The sequence below is a fragment of the Sabethes cyaneus genome, chromosome 1, assembly GCF_943734655.1.
Source record: "Sabethes cyaneus chromosome 1, idSabCyanKW18_F2, whole genome shotgun sequence".
NCBI lineage: Eukaryota > Metazoa > Arthropoda > Insecta > Diptera > Culicidae > Sabethes > Sabethes cyaneus.
The window spans coordinates 61,076,691-61,104,077 of record NC_071353.1 but is presented as its reverse complement, the minus strand read 5'-3'; the positions used below and the strand labels follow the sequence as shown (position 1 = coordinate 61,104,077).

Sequence of the window (27,387 nt, the reverse complement as noted above, 5' to 3'; positions counted from 1 at the left end):
AAGGAGAGGATCACCCCTGCGAAACGGTACTTTTAACGAATAAGTTTTCCGTGAAATGGTATTCGGCGACATGTTGTACAATCACGGCGAATATTGCTATCCGTTTTTTGGCTAGGCAATGAGGGGAGTTGTTGTCTACTTTACTGTGAGGGAAAATTCCAAATTTGTGTATTAAACTACCCATCCCAGGTAACCAATAAGCATTAACATAAGCAGCAAATCAGCATATATGGAATTTTATACTGCAAGCTGTTGTATATTAGCTTTTTGACAGCATAGGTATTGTAAATTGGCATCCAATATTCTATTCAAATTCTTTGTGTCGGTAATTAGCTGCAAATTAGCATTGTCAGCACTATAAGAAAGTTAGCAGTAAAGTAGCTGTATATTTTGCCAAAATAGTATTTAAGTAGCATTTAAGGCGATTTAAATGCTTATTGGCTTGCATTTGACTAGCATTGGTGATGCTTATTGGTTACCTGGGATGCTTTCATAGTTACGTAACTGCCAAAATGAATCATCTAAGGTTGAATTCTTCAGAAACTTGCAAAACTCGAGATTGTAACAAAGATCATCCGAGATTATGTACAATACAGTCTAATTTGTAGTAATATGTAGTTTGTCGGGTCAGCTAGTGCAGAATAAAAATATATGCAGCATGTAACTGAGAGGCTACCCTCGACGTACGGCATTGGTCTGACAAGCTAGTCATCGCATATTCGAATTTCGGCTGGGAAAGCCTGTTAGTCACAAGGATCGTAGTACGAGCCCCGTAATTGTCCTGTGCTAACAGTTGGCTGCGTAGTTTGTGGAACGAACATTCGGAGGATTAAATTTCGGAAGAAAGCGGAATACATTCAAGTCTTGTTTACACAAAATGGGTAATTTTTATGCGTGATATCTTTGGAGAAGTGATTATAATATAGCAAAGCAAAGCAAAGACTAGGTGCTACATTCCATTATCGGAACTTGACCTTCTGTTTTTTATACGACAGACTTCGCAGCCAGCTGTTAGAGTGCAGAACAATTGCAGGGCCAGTTGCTACGATCCTATTGGCTCTAACAGCCTCTCCCAGTCGAGATTCGAACATATGACGACTGGCTTATTATGCCAGCGTCATACCTCGAAACCAACTGGGAGATATAATTATAATATACGCTGTACTTTATTAATAAACTTGTCCAAAGATACCACCCTCAAAAATTATGCAGTTTTTAACTAATGATCGCGTTTTTGCGATTCAGCACTACTGTGCACAGTGGTTCCAAAGAAATCAAAACACGCAATTGGTCAGTACAGATGACAGGCAGAGTAACAGCGATAGTGATGATGAAGAAGTTTACACTGAACACTGAAAGTTGTACACCTTGAACTGATTCCAATTGAATACAAAAAGTATATTTGAAAATCTTTTTCTGAATCTCTAGAAATAATCTATGTTGCTTGAATTACACCTTTTTAATAATTATTTCAGACATTTACTTAATCTGGATAACACTGTTTTTGAACTACGCCATATTAAAGCCCACCCCGTAACAAATTTTAATGCAGGCTAATTTGTTTACCATTCCGTAGTATTTTTGTTGTACTTCCACATGGGTAATGAATGGCTTGCACGTTTTTGTATGTTTGGGAGTAATTGTTATTGAAGGTTGCATGATTTTTACAAGAAAATTCGAATTTTCTTCTCAAATATTGACGATAGCAAGTTACTATATTCTAGAAAGGTATGAAATTTGACTGTTTGAAAATCATTATCAAACATGTCAAATGTGTTAAAACACTGTGGAAAGAACTGTGTTCAAAAAGTTGATTATCGTGAGCATAGTGTTATCAAAAAGCTGAATTATGTTCCGAAGGCGTGTCGAATTCTAACTCAAATGACAAATGAGTTGGTATAACAAAGGTTCCTTTCACCAATAGGTGGATTAAATCGGGTTTGTATCTTATTTACGGATATTACTGGGTACTACTGTCAGCCACGTAGCCAGAGGTGGGGGCCAGGAGCCCTATCTTGGCTCCTAATACATTATATGCATATCTTACTGCTTATAAATACTATACATTTAATGTATTGTAGTTCTAAACGCAAAAATATGTATATAAACAGCTAAAATCAAAATTGGGCCCCCGCCCCCCCCCCCCCTTCTGGCTACGTGGCTGACTACTGTTAAGACAATTCACTTGAGAGCTATACATTCATTAAACTGAAACAACATCGATAGATTTCGTAATGGGGTGGAAATAGCATGCGTTTAATCCCCAGATCAACGTATCTTGCATCTAGCGATCTTATAAGAAAAGTTCCAGGTGGCAACGCACAATATACCGCGAACGTACCATATTCTGAGCAGTTAAGACATTTTTATGATTCTTCCGCTATTCTAAGTATTCTAGATTTAAATTAACAACGTGGATAGCAGCAACGTGTAGTGCTACAGTCTATAATATCTGGTAAAAAATATGGGAATTTTAAGTCGACCAAGAATTGAGTATATTTTTCGTTTTGTAAACTTATCCACGGTGCCTAATTCTGCGCACTTTCTTGCCCATGTTCCTAATTCTGCGCATGTTTGCTCCTAATTCTGCGCATCCAAAAAGTGAAAATAAATACTTCTGCCATGTTGTTTATGTCTTCATACGCTGAGAGCATACAAAAAAACCCTGTATTAGCCATGACCATAATTAAATCCATGATCCGGCCTTCTTGTGCTGTCCGGGTGGTAAAGGAATATTGTTATCAGTTTGATTGCCTCATTTTAAATATTTTATTCTCGATAACATGAAGGGCGAATTAATTCGGGTTTTCTGCATACTAACATTACACTGTAGACTAATACTAAAAATTATGTTTTCATATAGAAACCACTTCCCCACTCTTGACAGCCCCATGAGGTTGGACATTGAAAAAAATAGAAGACGTGGTTTCATGAATTGGCGCTTGTAGGTTCGGACCCCGAAACACAGCACAGGATGCCAATCAATGTAAGTTAAAGATTCTACTTGAATTTTCATGCCTCTATATCTCAGTCATTTGGGGAGGTTGCGTATTCTTTCGCGATTTCTTCGTAGGAACATTACTGCGCAAAATTTGGAACATGAATAAAAAATCTGTGCCTAAATCTGCGCATTATTGCATCGCATTTTTCTAAGGAAAGCAAAGCATGCAATCACTCTTTTTGTCTAAAACATGACTAAAACTAATTATTTTTTCTAATTATGCTGGGTAATTTGATCATTGCTAAGAATTTCGATCATAAATTTGTTAATTTTCTAGAAGGACAATCTTAGCGTTGGTGCTAACGACGATGTTTTCTGCCATATAAAATACTTTCAGCTTCACGTTAAATTATTTCGTTCTCAAATATTATGGTCCGTTTGTGAATAATGGTGTAATATTCAACAGACATTTATAAAAAAATAACGCAATGATCACAGTTATGCACAATGTTAAAAATATACTTATGTAAAGAAAAATGCGCAGAATTGAGAGCTGCGTAGAATTAGGAGCGGTCACGGTAATCAATTATTAATACAAAATATTGAAATGCTAATATGCTTTTTCAATATTTTTGAGCATTTGGGTTGGTCGTATTGTTCATTTGAATATGGATTGGCAACACTGCTCAAATATTGTCTATTCATTTTAGCAATGTATAAAGTGCTATAATAATTTATTTAATCTAATTAGGCCATTACAAATATTTCATAAAGTTTTTGTCCTTTTCGGTGTTGGGCCACTGAATGGGGGGGGGGGGGGCGAAAAAAAACAAGGATTTTTTTAACCCAAAATATTGATTTTGGGCATTTTTATTAAAGTTTAAACGTGAAAATCAAATCTATTCTTGCTTTTAAAATATACGTTATTATTTTTTATGCAAAAATCTACGAAAAAAGGCAAAAACGAAAGAAAAATTTTTCGACCGATTTTCGGAAATTTCGTTGTTCGAATTTCCATTTTTGTTTCGTGCTACTCAACTCGTACACTCATTTTTCGAGTTTTTCATGCTATAGAACCCACAGACAATTGATTTTATGAAAAAAATTAACTCATACCCTACACATTATTATTTTGCCCCATGATTTTTCAAGCCAATTTCCAAGGAGAGGGATGACAAAGCTTTTGAAATTATTTACGATTGTCTTACTATATGGGTCCATTTTTATTTATTGTTTTTTTCACGAAAGTTGAATGTCATGAATACTGAACCTGATCAAGTGGTGATATGCATGACAATTTTGTTTTTCTATGCCAGTTACGAACGTTCGGGTATCGCAACAAGAGTGTAATGCTGAGTGAGTGTAACTATGATTCATTCTTGTAATCGAAAGCACAGCCCTGTTATAACAGTAATTTATTTCGTGAATGATCGCAACACCTCCAGGTGTTGACTAGCGTAGATCAGGTTTTAGCGATCAGCTTTAAATGCCGATTTCAATGCTAGCATCACGCACACCAGGTGCACACATTTTATCGCTAGTAGCAAACTACTCTCGCCTCAAGCTCTGTTCACGTTGATGACGTCGTACCTACTGGCGGTAGAACTTAACGATCAACATCTCTTTTTCTCTCCTCAGTTCGTGCGATATGAAAACGTGTATTTATCTTTTGGGTGAGCTATTGTTTATTTATTTATTTATTATTCGCGACGCTGCTGACTGACTGCCGGCTTTTTCTCTTTCTATATGTCTCTCTCGTTTTCTTTCTATCATTTTTGGTTTGCATGCTAGCAGTATGATGGATTGCTCTATTACCATCCTTCTCTCGCTACCACCTAGGGCTAGTAGCGTGTGCAAGTCTGTGCCCTCCTTCATACCCCCAGCTACCAGCCCCATTATCACGTTTTGACGGGGTAGTGCTGCCCTCCATCCGCTAGTTCACCATCGGAGTCATTACTGCAGCTCTGGTGTTGTTTGTTTTTAGTACAGACTACTACCTGCCGCGAGTGCCTTTATCTAATCGTGTGTCCACAGTCGCGTTCTTCATCCTCGCTCGATCACACATTTCCGATCATTCTCCCTTCGTTTCTGATCCTGGCGTCCAACGGTGTTCAGCGTCTTTAAGTATGCCCGTAATCAACATCGTGACATTCGTTCGGTTGAAAACGGTTCTCGGTTGTTTTCAATATTATCAAATTTTATTCTCTGATATTTTTTCTTAAAAGTGCATAGTAGTGTACAGTGCCATCAAATGGATCACAATAGATGATCTTTATAGCCCGTCATATGGTTAACCTTGAAAAAGTGTTACTCTTTGTGTCTAATGAGAGCCTAAGGTGACTTTCCCCGTATAATTGTACAGCCTGAAAAAGTAAGCCATATGAATACACCGATTGTAACTAGCGTATTCTACGATTTCCTAGACCTTGCCTACGACGTGGTGCCGTAGCAAGTGAAGCTCTTTAACTCCAAGTGTGTTTTGAAGAATGGTGCTGAACCTGTTCAAAGTCGAGTTCGTTTTGCAGTTTTCAGGGTCACACAATTGCCGCCTACACCTGTACCGTGAAATGATATTTTGATATCTAGAAGAAAATGTAAACGAAATGTTAGCATAATTTTAACCAGCCAAAATGCATTTATAAAGTTTAGTGGAAACAAATCGTCGGTGATGTATTAAAGTACAACAATCTTTACATTTCTGTTCAAATATTTTGTTAGTAGGAAATCGTCACTTTCTTGACACAAAAGGTGTTAACTAACGTGTGCCATTTGCTAAGCAAATATAGGAGGAAATGTTTGTTTACTATTTAGTACAATAGTGAAACGATAGTTATTGTGGAATGCAAAATCCTGAATGGTTGAATGTTTTCTGGTTGTGATTACCACTTTGAGATTTTACGTTGCTGACGTCGACAGATCTAAAGCATTTTATTCTAATGAATTAGTGAGAGTGATTTTTATCTTTGGTTTGAAAAATAGTTTTTCGTGCTACTGAAAAGACTACAAATTACGAAGCACCAAAAGGATCAACTAAAATTAGAATACTTTCCCAGCAGCAGATATTTACCAAATCGAATTGGTAATAATATAATTACTTGATTTTGAATGAAGAAGCGATCAAGTGCTAATCAACGAAGTAAACAAAGAGAAGATATCCATCGACGCAGGACGAAGCCAACGAATATCGACAACGATTGTAGCTGTTTCGTGTAACGATAACGGCTCAGATTTGGCGCACTTACCCGAGGTGACCAGCCCAAAGCTGGACTACTATGGCTACGATGTGGTCAACAATCTGTCCTCCACCAGTGATCAGCCAACAACGGCATCGACGACAGGTAATGTTTCGAATTAATATATGCGGGACTCGAACCGTTGAAGCAAGCTGCAGAGTTTTTTTTTGTATAAACTATTTTTAATTTTAATGAGAAATAAGTCGTCATTGATTCTGTAAATTTCAAAAGCTGTTTTTTGTTTTTAACAAAAGTTCTGTTCATGAAAATATATTCTCTGTGTTCAGATTGGCAAAAAGAATGCAGTGAATACATTTCTGTAAGCAGGGCCCCTGTTTTGGGCCAAAAACTGCTTCCGAAAATAGGCTTTCCGACGAATAGTTATAATGACTGCTCATTTCTCGTTAATATAACAAATTGGTTTGAAGTCAATGTGATAGGAATTTCGCCAATTGACAGTAATTCTAACGAAACCCTTTGATCACCTCACGAATTTGTGATATACGTCCCTGCTATCACGTTTCGGATGCAGATTTTTAGTATTGAGAGCGAATTTTGTAATTAACTCTAGACATTTTTTACAACTTTTTTCACGTGCGTAGCTAGCTTATAAAATTAAAAAGTTGATCACTTTGAAATATTAAAAAATATTACCATATTACAAAGAAAAATGGAAATTCGGTATATTGAATATCTCACGAAGTTCGTTGAAAGGCGGTATTAGGCACCAGCAGGTTAAAGAGACAAAGTTGCGAAATTACATTATTTTTTAGCTGCATTAGCATGTTTAACAATTCTTCGTTATTTTCCGGGAAATTCTGTTTTGACAGAACAATTTGTTTGTGGTTTAAAAATAAATTACAGTTTTGGCTATAATCGAGAACAAATATTTATAAATGTGGCATCCTTTCGTGATCTTCGAAAATAAATCTAATGAGACCAGTTTTAGGGATGGGAATCGAAAGTCAAAGCATCGATATTTGGTATCGTGATATATCGGACCGATCCGATACTGAGTAATAAATATTTTGCAACCAAAATATCGATACTTCGATATTCGCCGATATCGGAACCTGAAGTATTTAGAAAGTTTTCAGATACGATCCGTAGCATTACTTACGTACAAATAACTGTAGTAGAATATGTTTTTTTTGGAAATAAAGAATTCGTAAATAGCAAGAAACAAGTAATAATCAAGGTGTAAGAAAACCTATACTATATTTGAATAACATATAACCTATATTTGAATTTTTCTTTTATCGCATATTGTTTATTCGTAACATACCTTACTTAAAACAAGTTTAAGACCACGAAGTTTCTCAGAATTGTTTGATTTTTGTGTGAGACTAAGAAATATTTGACTTTTGTCACCGACGTTGTCTGTTGTGCAGTTTGAACCTTCACTTGCTGGACCTCAAAAACTATGGTACCTACTTGCAATTATGCTTTCGGTTCTACCACCGTTGAGTTATGCTTGATTTTCATACAATTAGTCTTTATAGAACAACAGTAATCTGTGATAGAATTGCATTATATAATGGCTTAATGAAAAATATAGTGATTAAACTTGGTTTCATTTTCCTGGAATTATTCCGGATAGCAGTGGCATTTTTTTCATAATTCTATCTGCTACACGATGGAATTGAAATAGAAATAAAAAAAACCGAATTAATCCACCTAGCGGCGTGACCTAGCCTTTTAACTGCCACAATAATTATTTTTTTAATTTCTCAGGAACATAATTAACTTGACAAAAAGCAAAGGAAAGCCATGGGTATAAACGTCCTGTTGAGAACTTGACCCTTTTTTATCGACAGACTTCGCAGCCGGTTATTAGATTATAGGACAATTACGGGGCTAGTGCAACGATCCTACTGACTCTATCTAGCAGCACCGCCTAGTCGAGATTTGAACATACGACGACTGGCTTGGTAGGCCAGCATCGTACCCCGAAGCTAATTGGGCGGGCTTCTATGACTATATTTTTAAGTACCCGTACCCGTTCTTCCCGTTTTGTAAAGAAGCGTTTAGTGCTCCGCAGTACAGTTCAAAGCAAGAAAAATTATTTGAATATTTAAATATTCCAAGTAAGAGAAACAGGGCAATATCTAAAATACAGTGCACTTTTAAAATAAATATTTCCCTCCGGTTCCAGCTCATGTACCAACTACTACCCTCCATGACCGTAATATGTACAAACCAAAAAACAGAACAAAAGACTAAATGATATGTAAGCAAAGTGAAATTTATGTAAGCAACTTAAAAATAACATTAAAAATATATTTTACCACAGTACCCCATGAAAAAGACACCAACAAAGTGTCGAAACGTCGGGAAAACATCAAACTTCAGTCTTGATAAATTTCTCTGAAGACTGCCCTACCGAATATTAACAGTTACCCGTTCCTTATTTCACAAAACCCTTATTTTCCAGTAAAATTCAGAACGTATTGTGTACTATAGTTATATTTTCTTTCCTGAGCTGCGTAAATACTTATAAGCGTCATTTAATTGTTGAACACCTTATTTAGTTTTATAATATTTACGAGATTTATAGAAACATAAATGTAAACACAAACGATAATTTTTGCAGACTTGAATGAATATATATAGAAAATTAGAAATTAACCCTCTAATGGGTCTACAGACGGCCTTAACTTTTGGGCTTCAGTGCCACATATGAAGCTTTTTTTGTTAGTCATTCGTGTTTGTTGGGTCATTCGTGATTTCTGCGGGGCTGGGATTTGAACCCGGCTCCTCGGCGTGAGAGGCGTGAATGCTAACTACTACACCGGGACTGACCCCGCATACGAAGCTTGCTTTGGATTGAAAATATGAAACATGTGTTCATAACAGATTTATTAATATTGTGATATTAATACGTTGCGTTCAAGAGTTAGCATCTTTCAAAAGCAAGAATTCAGAAAAATTATGGCGCGAATATTTCCTTTTTGAAAAAAAGGATATCTACAACAAAATGATTGATCTCAACATTTTACTATTAGTTTGCTTGGCTTCAATTTTACAATATATGTGAATTTGAAAAATAACTGAGTAGAGCATTAGATATGGAAAACGAAACAGAGAAATTGAACTTTTTCTTAGCTGGCCCCCCTCAAAAACTTTTTCCGATTAAACTCCACTATTTATTATTTACTAGCTGACCCGACAAACTTCGTATTGCCACAAATTAAACTGTGTTGTACATAAATCGTGAATTTCGGATGACCTTTTTCACAATCTCGAGTTTTGCAAGTTTCTGGGGAGTTCAAGGGTGTTTTAAAATACAAATTTTCCTCACAGTAAGGTAAAAAACAACTCCCCTCATTGCTTATTCTGATAAAATAAAGCGGATAGCATTTAAATATTCGCCATCATAATAAACCATTTCGCCGAATACCATTTTGCGGAACACCACTTCTCGGTTGACCATAACGCGGAATATAGAGTTTCACTGAATACCATTTCGCGAAAAACCTTACGCGGGATGTATCATTTCACGGAAATTCTTTTCGTAGAAAGTACCATTTCGCAGGGGTGACCCAACTGAAGAAAAATAATCTAGGAAAATTAATAAACCTAGATAGAGATGATCTCTACGGGGGGCCATTTGATTCCATTTGCTTGATTAGTTCTCTAGTTATGAGGAAATTTGTATTTCATTTGTATAGTAGCCCCCCCTCCTAAAGTGGGGAGGGGTCTCAATTCACCATAGAAAAAATTCTTGTCTCCAAAAACACCCACATGTAAAATTTTGTTCTATTTGCTTGATTAGTTCTCGAGTTATGCAGAAATTTGTGTGTCATTTGTATGGGAGCCCACCCTGTTAGTGGGGGGAGGGATCTCTAACCATCATAAGAACCTTCCCTGGCCCCAAAAACCCCTACATGCAAATTTTCACACCGATCTGTTCAGTAGTTTTCGATTCTATAAGGAACATACGGACGGACAGAAATCTATTTTATAGGTATAGATTTGCGACAGTATTTACGTATTTCGCCTACGACTTGCAGGCTTCGTCAGTGTCTGTTTTCGAAGCGTACACGTATCTGTCGCGAATAAATATTAAATACTGGAATTTATTCGGAAAAAATTTTTTTCTTTCCTTTAATTTCAGAGTTCGTATTCCACTACGAGACTTCAAAAACTTCAGACAATTGACATGTTTCTCACTTTTCTTGAATATCAATGCAAATTTAAAAATTGCAAATTTTCATCATACATTTCACATACATACATCATACATTTTCACATACATACATACATACATACATACATACATACATACATACATACATACACACATACATCACACACATTGAATACAATCAACATTTGATTGATATATTTTGATTTCACTCGTTTTAACGGTTTAATATACGGTGCTTAAGTGTTGATGTTTGAATAACTTTTGAATGAACCGTCCGATTTTCAATAACTAGGTTTCGTTTGATAGATCTTAGCAGTCATTTTCAAATAATAATAAAATGTGTGATGTTTTTCATTGAATTAATGTTTATATGTTACAAAAATATGTTTTAAATACTATTTTTTCACATTTATTTATGTAACTTTCAAACTACAAGTCCAATCGTCATGAAATTTGGAAGTTAAGGGTTTGCAAGGCTCCTCTTTCATATGCAATCAATTGTTCAAATCGGTTAAGGGACCTATGAGATAATGAAGTCCCATATTTTTCTTATTTTTATACATAACTTTTGAACTAAAAGTCCAATCAGTATGAAATTCAATAGCAACCTATGGGACACCTAGACCTTTTATTTGACACTAAGAACATAAAAATCGGTCCAGCCATCTCCGAGAAAAGTGAGTGAGATTGAAAGCACACACACACACACTCACACACACTCACACACACTCACACACACTCACACACACTCACACACACTCACACACACTCACACACACTCACACACACTCACACTCACACACACTCACACACACTCACACACACTCACACACACTCACACACACTCACACACACTCACACACACACACACACACACACACACACACACACACCCGCAGGACCTTCTTTCCACTTCCGGTTTTCCAAGTGATTTCTATACCTTTATACTATATATTTATATAGTAGAAAGGCCAAAAGTTATCAGATTATTTCTTACTGGAAAGAATAAATCTTGTACTAACCTTTATGAACCGAAAGTGATGTGGAAATTTGGACACTCTCGAATATTTTTTGACTAATCTGACATTTTGGAATTTGTAACTAAATGTTTTGGGACCACAATTGACCATTTTAATTTTCTTTTGCTTTTGAACAGATTGGTTTAAAGTGCAAATAATTATCCTAAAAGTAAAAACTAAAATATTCTTCTAAGAGCTCGTCTCGAAAAATCCTGTGATTTGCTGCGTAATGTAATATGATTCAAGATAAGCGGAAAAAATGACGCATTCTATGTTTTAGGTACCTTTTTGGTACATTAATTCCTATTATCAGAGAAGTATACAATGTAATTAAGATTCTCATAAATTTACGTTCTCACTTTCTTTTATATATTGCGTAGTTTAACGGAAAAAAATTACGATTGATTGATGATTAATTAAAGATAAGTTGGGAAAAATTCATGCATATTTGAGCATATTTGCTTTCGATACATCGAATATCGGATGAAAAAGTATCGATATCCGATAATATCGATAGACATAAGATCGATGCCTGGTGGATGATCTTCTGGGTTACAACCACTCTAATAAAAAAAATATCGATGCCAGATACTCTATACCGTGGATCCCCGTTCGTTTGACCGTTTTTTATCTGAACACTTTTTAATTTGAAACCCGCTGGTTTGCACGACGTGCAAATTAAAAATGATTCAAATGTTATTCTCAACATGACATTATTTGGTTATGGAGAAACTGCACATAAACACGATTTGTTTGTACTGACCTAGCGTGTTCAATATGTTTTACATTTCGTTTTCTCAACGATTATGATAGAAATCCGATCGGAGAATGAAATATTCGCTGCTTGCAACTGTCAAGTAAATCAAACTACCAAAACAATAATAAAGAGAAGGGCGACCAGTTCATAAACGTTTCAGCGTACTTAAGGTTGTTCAAATAAAAGACTAACCCCGTTAGTTTGCATGAGGAATCGCTCAAACGAACGGGGGTCCTCGGTATATGGAATTAAACTGTTGATACCTCGGATATCGATAAAATATTGCGCATTTTCGGAATAGAGGGGCAAAGCTATTCGTATTATAAAATATTTTATTACTCAGTTCATTATCTTAGTGCCATTTTTGCCATTTAAAACTGATTCTACTTGATTACGTCATTTAATCGATTTCATATCACAATCAATGGTGGCAGTTTCAGAATCTTAAAATTAAATAAAAAGAAGAAAAACTTATCTAATTTAATTCTACTCTGTATATTTTATTCACGACAGATACGTATTTCGCCTACTACTCGAACTTCGAAAACAGACACTGAGGAAGCCTGCAAGTCGTAGATGAAATACGTATCTGTCGTGAATAAAATATACATACCTAGTAGAATTAAATTGGACAAGTTTTTCTTCTTTTTATTTAATTTTAGGTTTCGCATTCTACTAAGACACTCCAAAAACTTCAGTCTTGGAATTTCATGCTACAATTATTATTTTGAGTATAAAAAATGAGAAAATTGAGAAGAATTGATTTTTAAATGCTCTTTTAGAACAAATCAATAAATTTCGCGACCAGTATGAGATAAATAATACTTACTATATGCAGCAAAGTTGCTGCTTTTAGTGTGTTCTACAATATTTCTGTAGACAAAAATTTTTTGTTGGAGGCATTAAAAAAATTAAAGTTTGTATCTCCCTAATAGGTGATTTCACGGTCATGCTAGTAGTGTAAAAAATGTGTTATATTTTGATTACAAACTTCTCCAAAGACATCATTCTTAAAAAATTTGAATTCATTTGAGCACACTTAGCAATGGTGCGTTTACAAACCGGAACTTTTACTGAAATCTTATAAACGTGCATTTTAAACGTGAAATCGGTTACCTAGGAACATCGCGCGTTATTTCTATCATATGATTATCAAATCATATTGGCAGCTTGATAGCTTTTTTACAGCTCGCTAATGAAGTAGTAAGAGTTTTTAAGCAAGTTCTATGATCGAAGGATGCCAAAAGGTATCTCGCGCAGTTATGGTTTTTGATATAATTGCCAAAGAGACGTTTGTCTCAAGACGGCTTTCGTGCATAGCAACAAATGTCTAACGGTATTTAATTACTGACCGCGCCCGATTTCGAACGAATCGAATATGTTGATAGCACATAATTTTCGGTGCGCTGAACTAATTTCTCAGGTTTTTTTCTTATATCGGTATTTCGGATTTTCACTACTTGTTTCGCAATGGTCACATAACTAAACACGTCCTCCAATCGTACGTGAGCTCGCACCATCTGCCTCGGTGGATTCAGATCATATCCTTTCCACTCACAACAACTCCTTCCTGTGACACTTGAGGATGATGCAGAGGATTCCTCGGTCTCTAGTAGTAGCAAGTGTAGGACTAACATTTCTTTCCCACCCAAATTGACCTGCATGGGCGTGACCAGCTTTGCTATTGATCATCACAAAGAATTAGATCACCAGAAAATGCACACTGAGAATGATCTGCTACTCCCAAGCATCCTTCTGATGGTTCTTTGTGTAATCTCAGCTGATCTAGATCAATTGCGGGCAACTCACGGGCGGTCAAACTATGCTATGCTATGCTTTTTGATGGTTCCGCAATTACCGTTTCATCAATTTGATGATAGAAATAAAATGATAAATAACAAACAATTGAATCGATTGAACTCTGGCATTGAAAAGATATTACTAATACAGTTTGTAAATTAGCGGCAATGCGCGAAAGGCACGGATCGCAGCTAAGATTCCATTTACATCTTCTGAAGTGTTTTTAACGTAGCAAGTGTTTCGAACAGCGCTAACTGGAAACGGCTTATACCATCTAAACGATCGATTAATCATATAACTCCGCGCGTCAGGTGTCAAATACCCAGCCTCCGTGCTCATATTCTCGAATGCTTGTGGCTAATTCGCTAAGTGTGCGACCATACAAGATCGATCGGCGCTCACAGTACAACCACAGCCTCACCTCTTTTAGTAAAAAGCCTACAAAGTATAGTAGACAGTAATCTACCAGTTAGGTGGCTGTATCGCTTCAAATTGCTGTGTTCTATTCGCTCAAAGAAAGGTGAAGGACATGATATTGAAAAAATATCGATACTTGAAATATACTAGTATAGTAATACGATAGTATGCGTATAGATTCAGTTTGTTCCGTTCCGGATTATTCTCTTAACTAAAGCTTTCTTACCGCTTTCCGACTGCATCGACGGTCATCCACGCAATTGCGCTCGCACCAGTTTTCTGTCAATTTACACAGCGCGGTTCGAGCGACGCATGTGATGTAAACGTTTCCTTATATTCATTTCATCCCCCGCGCTGAAGTTTTTTTTTCAAGATCGATGGGACGTTATTACGAAAGTTATTTCGAAAAGGACCACCTAGCCACTCTTCTGACTGGATAATTGTCTAATAAGTGTTTTATCTATTGAGGTAAATTGAATTGTAGACTTCTAAACTATGACACAAATCCTGCTTGGTTTCCCTTGCTGTGTGTTAAGATTTTTATGAAATCTATCTCACAAAAACTTATGTGAAAACATTGACAGCGGAGTGCTTTCTGAATACATCTTTGCTGCAAGTTTCAATTAATCGCAATTGAAAGCTGTTTAAACATAAACACATTTACATAGTATTGTGAACCGGATTCTACTCTGTTACTCTTCGGCAGAAATAGGAGTTCTTCCGAAGCACTGCTTACTAGGCTTGTTCAGACTTCAGAGTGTAAATGACTAACGACAGAGTTAATATCTCTTGAAGAAGGTGATTAACTATGTTTTCTTAGATTACTGCTTTCCCAAATCGTCATCATAACCTTTCGATACTTCCTAATCAATGGCTACAAAGGTTTGCAAGTCACAGTTGTCGCTAAAAGAATTATTTAATTTACACCTGAAGAAATGCTTTTGCTTAACTTCGAATAAAAACTATAAAGATTTGGTCGAGACTCGGTAACAGACAAGGTATATTCGGGTTTTAGTTAATTTTTTTTGCTGAAACCGGCGTTTTTTATTTACCCTACTAGCACCGTTGCTACAACCCAGTTGTGGCAACCGATATACGACTGTTTTCAGTCATTAATAAGTTTCTGCAACCAGAAATGTCATAAGTCTGCTGCTTAGGTAGTTAAAACAGTAGACTTCCGAATAAATTCGGCATGCCTTTATTTAGTGATGTCCGAAATTTTTAATTATTTAATTACCGATTAATCAGTTAGAGTTGTATGCACTAATCGATTAGTTCAGTTTTCGTGCTAGTAGTATTCGACTACAAATATTCGAATATTTCGTTTAAAAATTCGATTAATCGGACGAATCTGAACGATTAATGAGGATTATTCGCATTTTTATCCCCTTTGAACTATTCGATTGAAGGATTACTCGTGCCCGCAATATTCGATTACAAATTATTCGATAATTCCCTATTCTAATCGATTACTCTATTAATCGAGCGATTATCGGACATTACTACCTTTATTGCTGAGCTCGAGAATTAGTTTGAAGGTGAAATAGTCATTATGTCTAATTTCACCCTCAAATATGTGAGATCTTTGTTGCTGTTATTCTGTTCCAATTCTAACTGTCGAATCGCTTTAAAAATGTATCTGCGTTGTAAGAACGATAAGTGTTGTTTAAAAATAGATCTGTCGAAATTCTGCGTTAAGGTGAAAGTAGTGATCATTAAGATCATTTCATCATCATTTTATATTTGTATTGTTTTGCGAATAGAATAGAAACTGTAAGCGAAAAATAACCTAACGCATTGTGTATGTACCTGCAGTTTGACGAGCAATGTTATTAAAAAACGGGAGTATTGTTTAACATATGATGAACATTTCAGCTAAAGTCACGTGAGAGCTTAACACAAAATTCGCTGATATTCCTTACCTAACGTAATGTTGCCATACCTTCCGTTAGATTTCTTTACTACATGACGAAAAAGCCACAAGCTTAGTATTTTGTATGGCACCACTGGGTTACTACGAGCATGAGACACAAGAAAGAATACGAGAATCCCCCTGCCGCATGAAATAGATGCACTCTGAAAAATCGATACATTCTTTTACCGGAATGATTTTGGAAACATCTGGTTTGCAGTCGGCATGCATTTCGTCTTATGTTTAGGAATAAAGTAAATAAAACTTGCCAGAATTTTAGGTGGAATGGCTTATATGAGTAAAAGCCGCTGAAACGCGAATTTTAAGTGAAGAGTTGTGCATACATACTTTTTCATAGTGCATGCAGAGTGTGCTCATGTGCTTTCATATTTTGCAAATTTTTGCCAACTGCGAAGATATATTCACGGAAAGTGAGCCAGATATTGATGTGCTACTATTAAATGTTTCTAACTACCTACTGCATTTCAAGTGAAGTGAAGGGCCGGTTTTGTTTGAAATATTCAAGTAAAATGCGATACGCGATGAGGTTAGTGTTGTGTGTGTTTCATGCTTTATGTTTTATGCTGAGATGATTTTGAAGTGCATATGCTCATAAGCAGTTTTCTCATCAGAAAAACATTTTTGTCGATGGAACTGAGTTGCATATTGAAGATTATCGATAATGTAAGACAAATATACATTTATCCTAGCGAATCTACTGTACTACATTTAAAAAATTGCAACTAAAGAGCCATTAAGACCTATTTACTAACACTCTCAAAGCAATCATGGTAGTCATGAATACATGATGAGGGCTAGTTTCTCGTTAAGGTGAAACTAGTCGTCATCGATTCTGCAAATTTCTAAAGCAGTTTTTTTTTGTTTGAAACAAAAATTCTGTTCATGAAAATATATTCGTTGTGTTCAGATTGGCAAGAAGATTGCAGTGAATACATTTCTATAAACAGAACCCCGCTTTTGAGCCTAAAAGCTGCTCCCGAAATTGGGCTTACTTGCGAAAAGTTAATGACCGCTAATTTCCCGTTAAAACAATTCAGAAGTTGAATTAAGATTGGGATGTGCAGTTCATAAAATAATTATCAAACCCAAAAATTTTAAAGACCCTATTTAACAGTATTTTTTTTTATTTCTCTTTCCAGGTACGACATTACACGCAAAGCAAATTAGTTAACAATCGGTAACATCTCATTCGAAAGTGAGTTTTGTAAATATTATTAAGTTAAATATTGCTTTAACGATATTTATCGTTACGAATGCTTCCAATAATATAGTGCCAAATTTAATTGAAACGGTTTGAAATTGAAAGCTTATCTTTGTAGAAAACTCGATTTTTTACCATAAGATGTCGAAATTATGACTCATTATTATGTTTTTCGCCAGCCAGCCAGGCTTTTTCAGTACTGCAATATAATACAAACAGTCGATTCATCATCGCTACGAACGGCCACCACCCAACATCGACGTTAACAAACAAGTGCTGTCTAATGGATAAACACTTACTCCGCCTTGCGTTGTTAATAATTGTTGATTTATGCCCGAATTATTTCCGTTTTGAACTATCACCGCTTGGGTTCACTTTATTTTGCTGTTCGATAATGGTTGAGCAATATATAGATCTGTTTATTTTTTAGGCTACGGAGCTGGGTCAATTTTGTTTTAAAATAAGTTATGATATGTGTGAAGAACATTGGACAATAGCATAGCCGCTGCGAGCAGAAATGATGTTTGAATTGTTAATGTCAATTTTGACATTTTAGCATAAACAATATTAGAATAAATGAACTTCAATGCTAGAATATTAGTAGCGTGATAAGAAGGATTGCATCAGAAAGACTTCTACGTTTTTAATGTAGGACCACGCAATTGGTACTATTATAAACGTGGTCAACTATAAAAGTGTTAGTTCGAATTGTATGTATATCGTCAAAGAATGCGGCAGTAATAAGACTTTTTCATGATAAAATTAGTAGTTTTTTTTACAGTTGATCAGTTGAAACTTTGGTCATAATAAACAAGAGTAACAAGAAAAATATGCTACATTAATCCACCTTTTCACGTGCCTAATGGCGACTTGTGGGTACAATTTTCGGAAAATGTTAGTAGCATGCTTTTGGCAACTCTGTTCACGTCAAGTTGACATTTCCACCTTGGATTGTGGCTGTAAAACTGTCAAGCCCACGTGAGCAGAGTTACCAATAGAATTAGCCGCCATTAAGCGCAACGGAAAAGTGAAAAAGTAGCATTGAATGAGCTCAAAGAAATATACCATGCGATTCTGTTGGCTTTGTTGCTTGGCTGATGAGCCTGTCGTATGTGAGTACAAATAAGTTCATTGGCGGAACTAAGGGGAGGGGGGGGGGCAAGGGGTGGCCCCTAGGAGAGATTTAGCACCCCCAAGAAAAATTGACCAGGATTTTTTAATTTAGGAAAAAACTGATAGTTAGATAACTCTAGATCCGGAGTGATTCTCGATTATGGCACAACTAGCAGAATGTAAACAAATCGTTTTATTGCACCATCCGCCTTAAAAAGACTGATAATATCCACAACAAGAATCCTTTCTTCTGTTTTAATCGATAGAATTATTTAAAACAAGTTTTTAGTGATGGGCGATAGAAGTGTTTAATCGAAACTAAAAACAATTTGCAGTTTAGCCCCTTTAATTGTTATGAAGTAACAGGCTTATTTGCAAATCGTTTTGTAAATTACTTATATTTTCATGAAAATAGTTATAACACATTAAGGCCTATGAGTTCTACATTCGTTTCACTATTGTTATATAGCGGTAAAGTTTTTATTTGGGAATGCGCAGCAAAAAAGGTAATATATGCCGAATTCACGCTACTAGCGTGATAAAATACCCTGTGGTACTATATGTGTTTTGTTCAAAGCACGTGGACCGGCGCGTGAATAACCATTATAGATGCCCTGACAAAAATGTTTACTTTTGAAAACTTTTCCAGTACGGTTTACATTCACGCCACGCCCAATTTGATCTAGGCTGAAATAAACTGTACAGTTCCTGCTGGTTGGAATAACTGGGAGACTCTGTCACTTTTTTGAAACGGAATTATTCGAAATCAGGGTAATCAGTTGGTGTATTAAATATTCGTCCCCGTTTGTGAAGCTACGCAATACGATCGCGAAGAAAATGTCTCATACATTTGACTTTGAACGTTTAGTTGATTTTCACCCCAACCAACTAAAAATATTTTTTTTAACAAAAATCAAGCGATTGCTACATCGTTTATCAATAATTTTAATATAAAAACTTTTTAAGTTCATTCAGTTCTTCGATGTATAATGGCGATATAACAGAAGTTAAGCTGGGTGTGCCCACAAACAATAGTAGCTTTCCTGTCCCCAATTTCGAAGAGTTCCGGCGTGAACTCGAACAGCTGAAGGTTAATAGAGCCATTGGAAAGGACTGACACTCGGTAGAACTTTACAAAAATGGTTAGCAACCACTACTCGTGACACTTCATAGCATAATTTCCAGGATTTGACAGGAGGGGAAACTATCGGAAGAATGGATGGTAGTTGTGGCTTGTCCCATTCATAAAAAGGGCGATTAGTATGTTTGCAAAGTTATCACGGCATCACGCTGAAGCTGATCAACGCTACCTGCAAGCTACTTTCCCAGATCACGTTATGTCACCTATCCGCAATTTTATGTGATATCTTAGGCTAATACACTTGAAAGTGTGGCCAGTTTAACATCCGCATAATAACCATTCTTGTTAGTACAACATGCGTTCAACATGCAAAGCTATTCAACAAAGATGGCCGTTTGCAACTTTGACTATCGTTGAAATCTTTTAATTTTGCAATCATTTGTTCCGATTGCGAAACTTAATGGCGCATTATTATGTCGCAGATCCATTCAAACTTTACCGATAACTACGAATGCAAAAACTACACTAGACCAACCCGCAATATAGAATAAACCCGCAATAATTTACAAAATCAAAATACCATTGCAGATAACAAAATGTATTGAAGAATTTATTCATATTAGAGTGTCGTTAAAATTGCGCCACTAACTAACTATTTTAAGTTATTCGTGTTATTTATGAACAAACACCGGAAATCTTATCTCTGTAAAAGGTTTGTTTCCTGCAACTGCTAACTTTTCATGAAATTGTGAATTTTGATTTTATTAGGTACAAAAAACTTTTGCTGGTTTCAGTAGGCTAAACAAACAGGTTTTAGTGTAGGGGAAGGGTGGTAAAGACGGACACTGCGGGAAAGACGGACACTAGTCATATTTCATAAACAATAATTTTTTGAAGCAAATTAATGATGGGAAATGTTTCTATAGACTGAGTAAACACTTTTGAATTAAACTGTCGATATTTAGCAGCGCAGCTGTCAAATTTATAAGCAAAATAAAGAAAAAATGCGTAGATACGTTCGCCGATGTAATTTTGTGTGTGAAGAAAATAGCTGGTAAATCGTTAAAAAGCAATATTTTCGTGTTATATCGACGACATTGTAAAAAGTTATTGAAGTTTGAAAAAATGGTATCCAAGTCAGGAAAGACGGGCACCCAAAGGTAGGGAAAAACGGACACAAAGATTTCGAACTCATTTTGCCCAACAATGATTTAACATTGCAAATACTTACATATTCTATATGAAAAAGTAACCAGCAGTCATATAACAGTTGCAATAGGCCAACTTTTAGAAATGATTAACTCATCACCAATTAAAATATTGAAGGGAACCATTTCATTTCCTCGCTGAAAGGGGGATCGGGAGGGGGGGGGGGGGGTTCCCAAACCAATTCTTTCCTAAATATATAGTGAAATGTGTTAATCTTTCTTAATACTGATAATTCGATGACGCGTGACACCTTTTTGCGAGTGTCCGTCTTGCCCGCCCATGCGCAGAAACTCTGATTTATACATAATGTTTATGATATTCAAAAAAAGTATAAATTTTAGAAGAAATTTTCTTGCACACGTTGTAACTATATTAGACAGAGACTTGAAGGTTCAGTATATTTGAGTAGATATTGAGTCTTAACCTTAAGGTGTCCGTCTTTACCGCCGTTCGCCTACGTGTAATGGACCTCTAATAGCCTAAGTTTTTCCTTAATAGTATCAGTCGACATATTTAAGTTTAGTATGTTTCTAAAATGGTTCATTTAACTGCATAAAGCGATAGCCTGATTCATTGCGCGCGTAGTTAGATCGACGGTGGTCTAGAGTGAAGGGCCTTGCTCTCCTCAGAACTACTGTACTCTGGTTAGCAGTTAGCCTGGATTTCAAATAATCGCTGGCGTGTCGTCCTCCCTGCAAATTGAGAAACAAGCTAACGTCCACAATCTGTTATTTATTTTCTAGAGCATCCATATCCAGCAGATTGCACAAGTCTTTATATTCAGGAAGATTCCCTCTTCATCCTAAATTTCTCATGGCGAATTTAACGATTTTTTTCTGTACCGTTTCCAATTTATTCATGTATGTTGCATACATTGGCCTCCACACCACACTTGCGAATTCTAATTTTGATCATACCAGGCTTACATATATAGATTTGATTGTATACGGGCCATCCAATTCTGTTGCGAATCTTCATACTACATCGAATAGTGCAAGACCCTCGGAAACCAGTGTATTCACGTGATCATCAACCCTGCGTCTAGATTGACTCCTAAGTCCTTAACCCTGCTCACTCGTATGATGCTTTTTCCATCCAAGATTAGTCGAATATTTACGGAATTGAGCAGCGTGTAAACGTTATGGTAGGACATTTTTCGTTATTGATTTGCAACTTACATGCTGCACAGAAACGCCCAAAAGTTTGCACATCTATTTGAAGTTTTAGGCAATCTTCCAGCTTTTTCACTGGATAAAAGAGCTTCACATAGTCAGCGTAAATTAATACGAGGGCATTATCAATCGCAGTAGGGACTTAGGCAGTTCATTCATCAGTAGGATAAACAGAAGTAGTCCCAAATGACTGCCTTGCGGAACTCCTGATGTAACATCGTAAAGTTCTGAGCTTGCACCATCTACAAAAACGTAATGCTTTCTTCTGGTCTAGTATCCATGAATCCATGTTATCAACGAGCCACCAAAGCCGGTACGTGCCGCGCGGTGCTCAACACCTCTAGACAACGTCGAAGGCTTTCGTCATATCTGTGTATACTGTGTATCTGTGTTTACTAAGTGGAGGATATCAGCAAACTAAACTTCTACCTAACTTTAGTTCTTCACGCTTTTACCATTGAAAGTCGCTACCAATTAAGCTAAACTTTTAATTTTTTACAATAGACATTTGAGTCCTAAATTTTACTGATGTATTGCAAACTTAATAGGGAAAAATTAATAATGGACATGATTTCTCTAGAAACTACTGAACCACGTTTTCACAATTGGAGGCTTCAGTTAATTTCAAACTTATAATTCTTATATCTAAATAGAACCGAAAAAGTGTCTGGCAACACGATATTTCGAAAAGGTTCCGCTGAAGGAGCTGAAAAAATTTGTTAATTTTTAATTCATCATATTTCTGAAACACACTAAATTGAGTTTGTTTTAATTATATCTAAAGTTTGGTGATTCAAGATGTTGTCCTTATCAAAAGAAAATATGAACAAAATGCTGCATTTTAAGCTCATTTATTTTCAACTAGCCCGACCCGACAAACTTCGTATTACCACAAATTACACTGGGTTGTGCATATATCGCGAATCTTAGATGACCTTTGTCACAATCTCGAGTTTTGCAAGTTTCTGGGGAGTTCATGGGTGTTTTAATATACAAATTTTCCTCACAGTAAAGTAGAAAACAACTGCCGCCATTGCTTAGCTTGATAAAATAAAGCAGATAGCATTTAAATATTCGCCATCATTACAAACCATTTCGCCGAATACCATTTTGCGGAACACCAATTCTCGGTTGACCATAACGCGGGATATAGAGTTTCGCAGAATACCATTTCGCGAAAAACCTTACGCGGGATGTACCATTTCACGGAAAATCTTTTCGTAGAAATTACCATTTCGCAGGGGTCCCCAACTGAAGGAAAGTAATAGAGGTCAGTAGATCTAGAAAAATAAATAAACCTAGATAGAGGTGATCTCTACGGGGGCCGCCCACCGCAGTGACCGGCGCTTCCGACGGCAGGTCGCAGGCAACACTCGCGGCCTGTGGCCGTCTCGCGCTGAATTATCTAATGTTACTATTGGTAGTTTTCGGTGGTCTTGTTATTGATGGATGTTTTATGAAAGAGTCTAAAATTTCTCGAGTTCGATTAGTTTTTGAGTTACGCAAAAATTTCTGTTTTTTGTATTATAATACCCCTACCACAGGGGTGAGGGGTCTCAAACCATCATTAAAAAAATCCCTGCCTCCAAAATCCCCCACACGCCAAATTTGGTTCCACCTACTTGATTACTTTTCGACTTATGAGGCAACTTGTATTTGATTTGTATGGAAGCCCCCCCCCCTCCTAAAAAGGGAGAGGGGTCCTAATTCATCATAGAAAAAAATCATGCCTCCAAAAACACCCACATGCCAAATATGGTTCCATTTGATTAATTAGTTCTCGAGTTATGAGGAAATTTGTATTTCATTTGTATAGGAGCACTCCTCCTAAAGTGGGGAGAGGTTCCAATTCACCATAGAAAAAATTCTTGTCTCCAAAAACACCCACATGGCAAATATGGTTCCATTTGATTAATTAGTTTTCGAGTTATGAGGAAATTTGTATTTCACTTGTATAGGAGCCCCCCCCCCCTCCTAGAGTGGGGAGGGGTCTCAATTCACCATAGAAAAAATTCTTGTCTCCAAAAAGACTCACATGTAAAATTTTGTTCCATTTGCTTGATTAATTCTCGAGTTATGCAGAAATTTGTGTTTCATTTGTATAGGAGCCCCTCCCTCTTAGTGGGAGGAGGGGTCTCAAACCATCATAAGTACCTTCCCTGGCCCCAAAACCCCCTTTATGCAAATTTTCACGCCGATTGGTTCAGTAGTTTTCGATTCTATAAGGAACATTCGCGCAGACAGAAATCCATTTTTATAGGCATAGATTTGTATGGGAGCCCCCCCTCTTAGTGGAAGGAGAGGTCTTTTGCCATCGAGAGAACCTTCCGTAGCTCCAAAAACCCCTACATGCAAATTTTCACGCCGATCGGTTCAGTAGTTTTCGATTCTAAAAGGAACATAGGGACAGACAGACAGAAATCCTTTTTTATAGGTATAGATTGATTCAATTAGGCGATCTCTGGGTCCTTATCCTTTCAAAAGAAATATTACTGAAGACAATGGTTGTTATCTCTTCAAAGGGAACAGGAACATATTTTTTAGTATCAACGTTGAAGACGTTTTACCTTTGTTATACTATAACAAAGGTTTAAAAATTGGTCGAAAAACACGAAATTGATCCGAGGCCCGGAGGGCCAAGTCACATATACCAATCGATAGGGTTCGACGATTTGAGCAATGTCTGTGTGTGTGTGTGTGTGTGTGTGTGTGTGTGTGTGTGTGTGTGTGTGTGTGTGTATGTATGTAATGATTTTTTCTATCGCCTGTTTCTCAGAGATGGCTGAGCCGAATCGTTCGCTATTACTTTTGTTTGAAAGGTGTTATAGTCTAGTAGATCACTATTGGGTTGTTTCGTGATACGACGTTTCGTTTAAAAGTTATAAGCAAAAATGTGAAAAATACGTTACACGGGTTTCTCCGGAACTACATGACCGATTTCAACGATCTTAGTATCAAATGAAAGCCCTTATTAAAGTTAAATTGTTCAGGAATTTTTAATTGAAAACAAACAAGTAGTTTAAAAGTTATGCTTAAAAAACCTGTTTTGACAAGGTAATAATTATCGCCTGTTTCTTAGAGATGGCCAAACCGATTTATGCGCTATTAGTCTCATTTGAAAGATAATATATCCTAATAGATCACTATTGAATGATTTTTTGATTGGACGTTTAATTTGAAAGTTATGAGCAACCGTATACACCACACCAAAATTAACAATAATATATAATGATTTTAACCAAGATAAATTACCTAATCTCAATTATTTTAATATCATACGAGAGGTTTTGACGCTACGAATATATATGCAAAATTTCATAAGAATTGGTTTTACCGGTCAAAAGATATTAATCCTCGAACACTCGCGCCAACTTTTATAACACGGTTACTCGCGCGCAAAATAGCCCCAAACCAAAGAAAACGTGTGCACTAGGGTTTTGACTGGGAAAACTTGGTTTTAGGTTTATCGAACCTTTGGAAGAGTTTCTTGAAATTGAAAGCTCTATCGTCTGGTGGAATTCAAATTTTGATTAATCCCCCTAAAAGTAAAATAAAAAAATATTTTTCTTCGTTGTCATTGTGATGTGTTTTGCAAAGTTATAGAGCCTATTATTACAAGAAATTTTGCTAAAGACAGGAACCTTCTATCTCTGCAGCGAAGATAAAAATATCTTATTTATTGTATATGAATTTGTAAAATCAGTTTTTCTATTTTTGCTCTTTTTGTAATTTTTCATGTTGTAGTACATGTACAATGTACAAGTAGTAAAAATACACAACTTTGCTGAAATACCTGTATGTTTGCTTGTTTAGGAACTGTAGAACTTTGATTATAAAGAATACCCTAATTTTGATTCCGAATTACTTGACTACCAGCAGACAGATACATTTTAAACATTGTACATTTGTTGATAGTTTTGCTGCATACATTTTCCCAACAATTTAAATTATTAATGCATTGAATAATTATGATATTTTGCTCACAATAAGTTTGTACGTTAGTTAAACAACGATTTGTAACTTTATAACAATATGGCGTTGAAAAACCTACACGTGTTGTATAAAATACAACAGCGTGAGTAACCGAAAGTTAATCAAAATTGATGAAAATAATTCAAGAAAACTCTATTGATGTCATTCAAATAGAATGGCATTACAGGAAACTATGCATAGTTCAAAAACCTATAAATTAGACCTTTACTAGACAATTCATACGCTAAAGGATAAGATTTCCTCTTACAACTTACTTTTATTTGCACTTACTCAGATTAATAACAACTTACTTATCCTTACTCAGCAATTACATGAAAAAAGATCTATCAAAATTTAAGTGTTCCTATTTTGTTCAAATTTTCTAAACTTAATCAATTTTCAAAAATTTTATGTAAACCAACGCACTACGCAACGTTAACCGATAGATGAATTATGTTCAGAAGATGTGTCGATTTCTATCTCAAATAGCAAGTAAGACCGTATAACAAAGGTTCCTTTCACCACTAGGTGGATTAAATCGGGTTTTTTGTACAGTTAGAGGATTCTCTTTCTGGTTATCACCGCTTCTCGACGTGTTTTTTTTTGCTAGAAGCATTCTCAACCATATCCCAACCACGGGGAATACCAACCACGTCAGGCAGCTTAAAGGTCTCACTTAACGGCTAAACGATACATCGTTATAGCACCTAATCAGAGGTTCAAAGTCCACACAAAATTCTGATTCTAGCTCATCCCGTCTCACAAAATTTGCCAACAAACAAAAACCTCGAAGATCGTAACTTCCAGATAATTTGAGCTCTTGTGCTTAGTGTTCTTCCGTCGGGTAACGATGACGGCGCAAAAATGAACACCTTGCTGCGATTCATATAATCTGATATTATTTTGTGCAACGAGTCGGAAACTGTAAGTGCTGTCGTCATGTGGTGTATGATACGATGGGTTCTTTTCATTTTAACGTAAGCACTTACCGGTAATAACACTTTCCGCCAATAACCAATTTCAAGCGCTTGAAATGGATAATTTATTGTTATTGGAGATCGATTTGGTAAACTGAATGGCGACATGCCGTCGGCGGAAGGGTTTCAGCACGTTCAAGGGTTCAAGGAGCCGCTGGTACAGTCAGTGACACCATCATCGTTATATTGTGGTGCGGAACGTGACGCCCGGTTCGAATCACGTTCATTGATTTATCACTGTTGCGTTCATAACGCTGTGAATCAAATGACACTTTTCGATGCTGTTTATACGGAAACTAGTGCGAGTACGTAGGATATTCTGCGGTTTTGTAGGAAACGCGTTCTGCTTCGAGTGATTTGCATTTATAGCGTGTTAGATGAATTCATTGTCATATGTCACACTAGATGGTGT

General features: G+C 36.3%; 1 protein-coding gene across 1 annotated transcript in view; it reads left to right on the top strand.

Annotated features, from left to right (window-relative positions):
- Positions 1-5,227: 5,227 nt before the first annotated feature.
- LOC128745734 (uncharacterized) overlaps positions 5,228-27,387 on the top strand; it is a 202,420-nt gene continuing 180,260 nt past the window's right edge. The window contains exons 1-2 of the mRNA XM_053842815.1: positions 5,228-5,277; positions 6,053-6,279. Of these exons, the coding sequence (XP_053698790.1) occupies positions 5,228-5,277; positions 6,053-6,279 (277 nt within the window). The remainder of the gene's footprint in view (positions 5,278-6,052; positions 6,280-27,387) is intronic.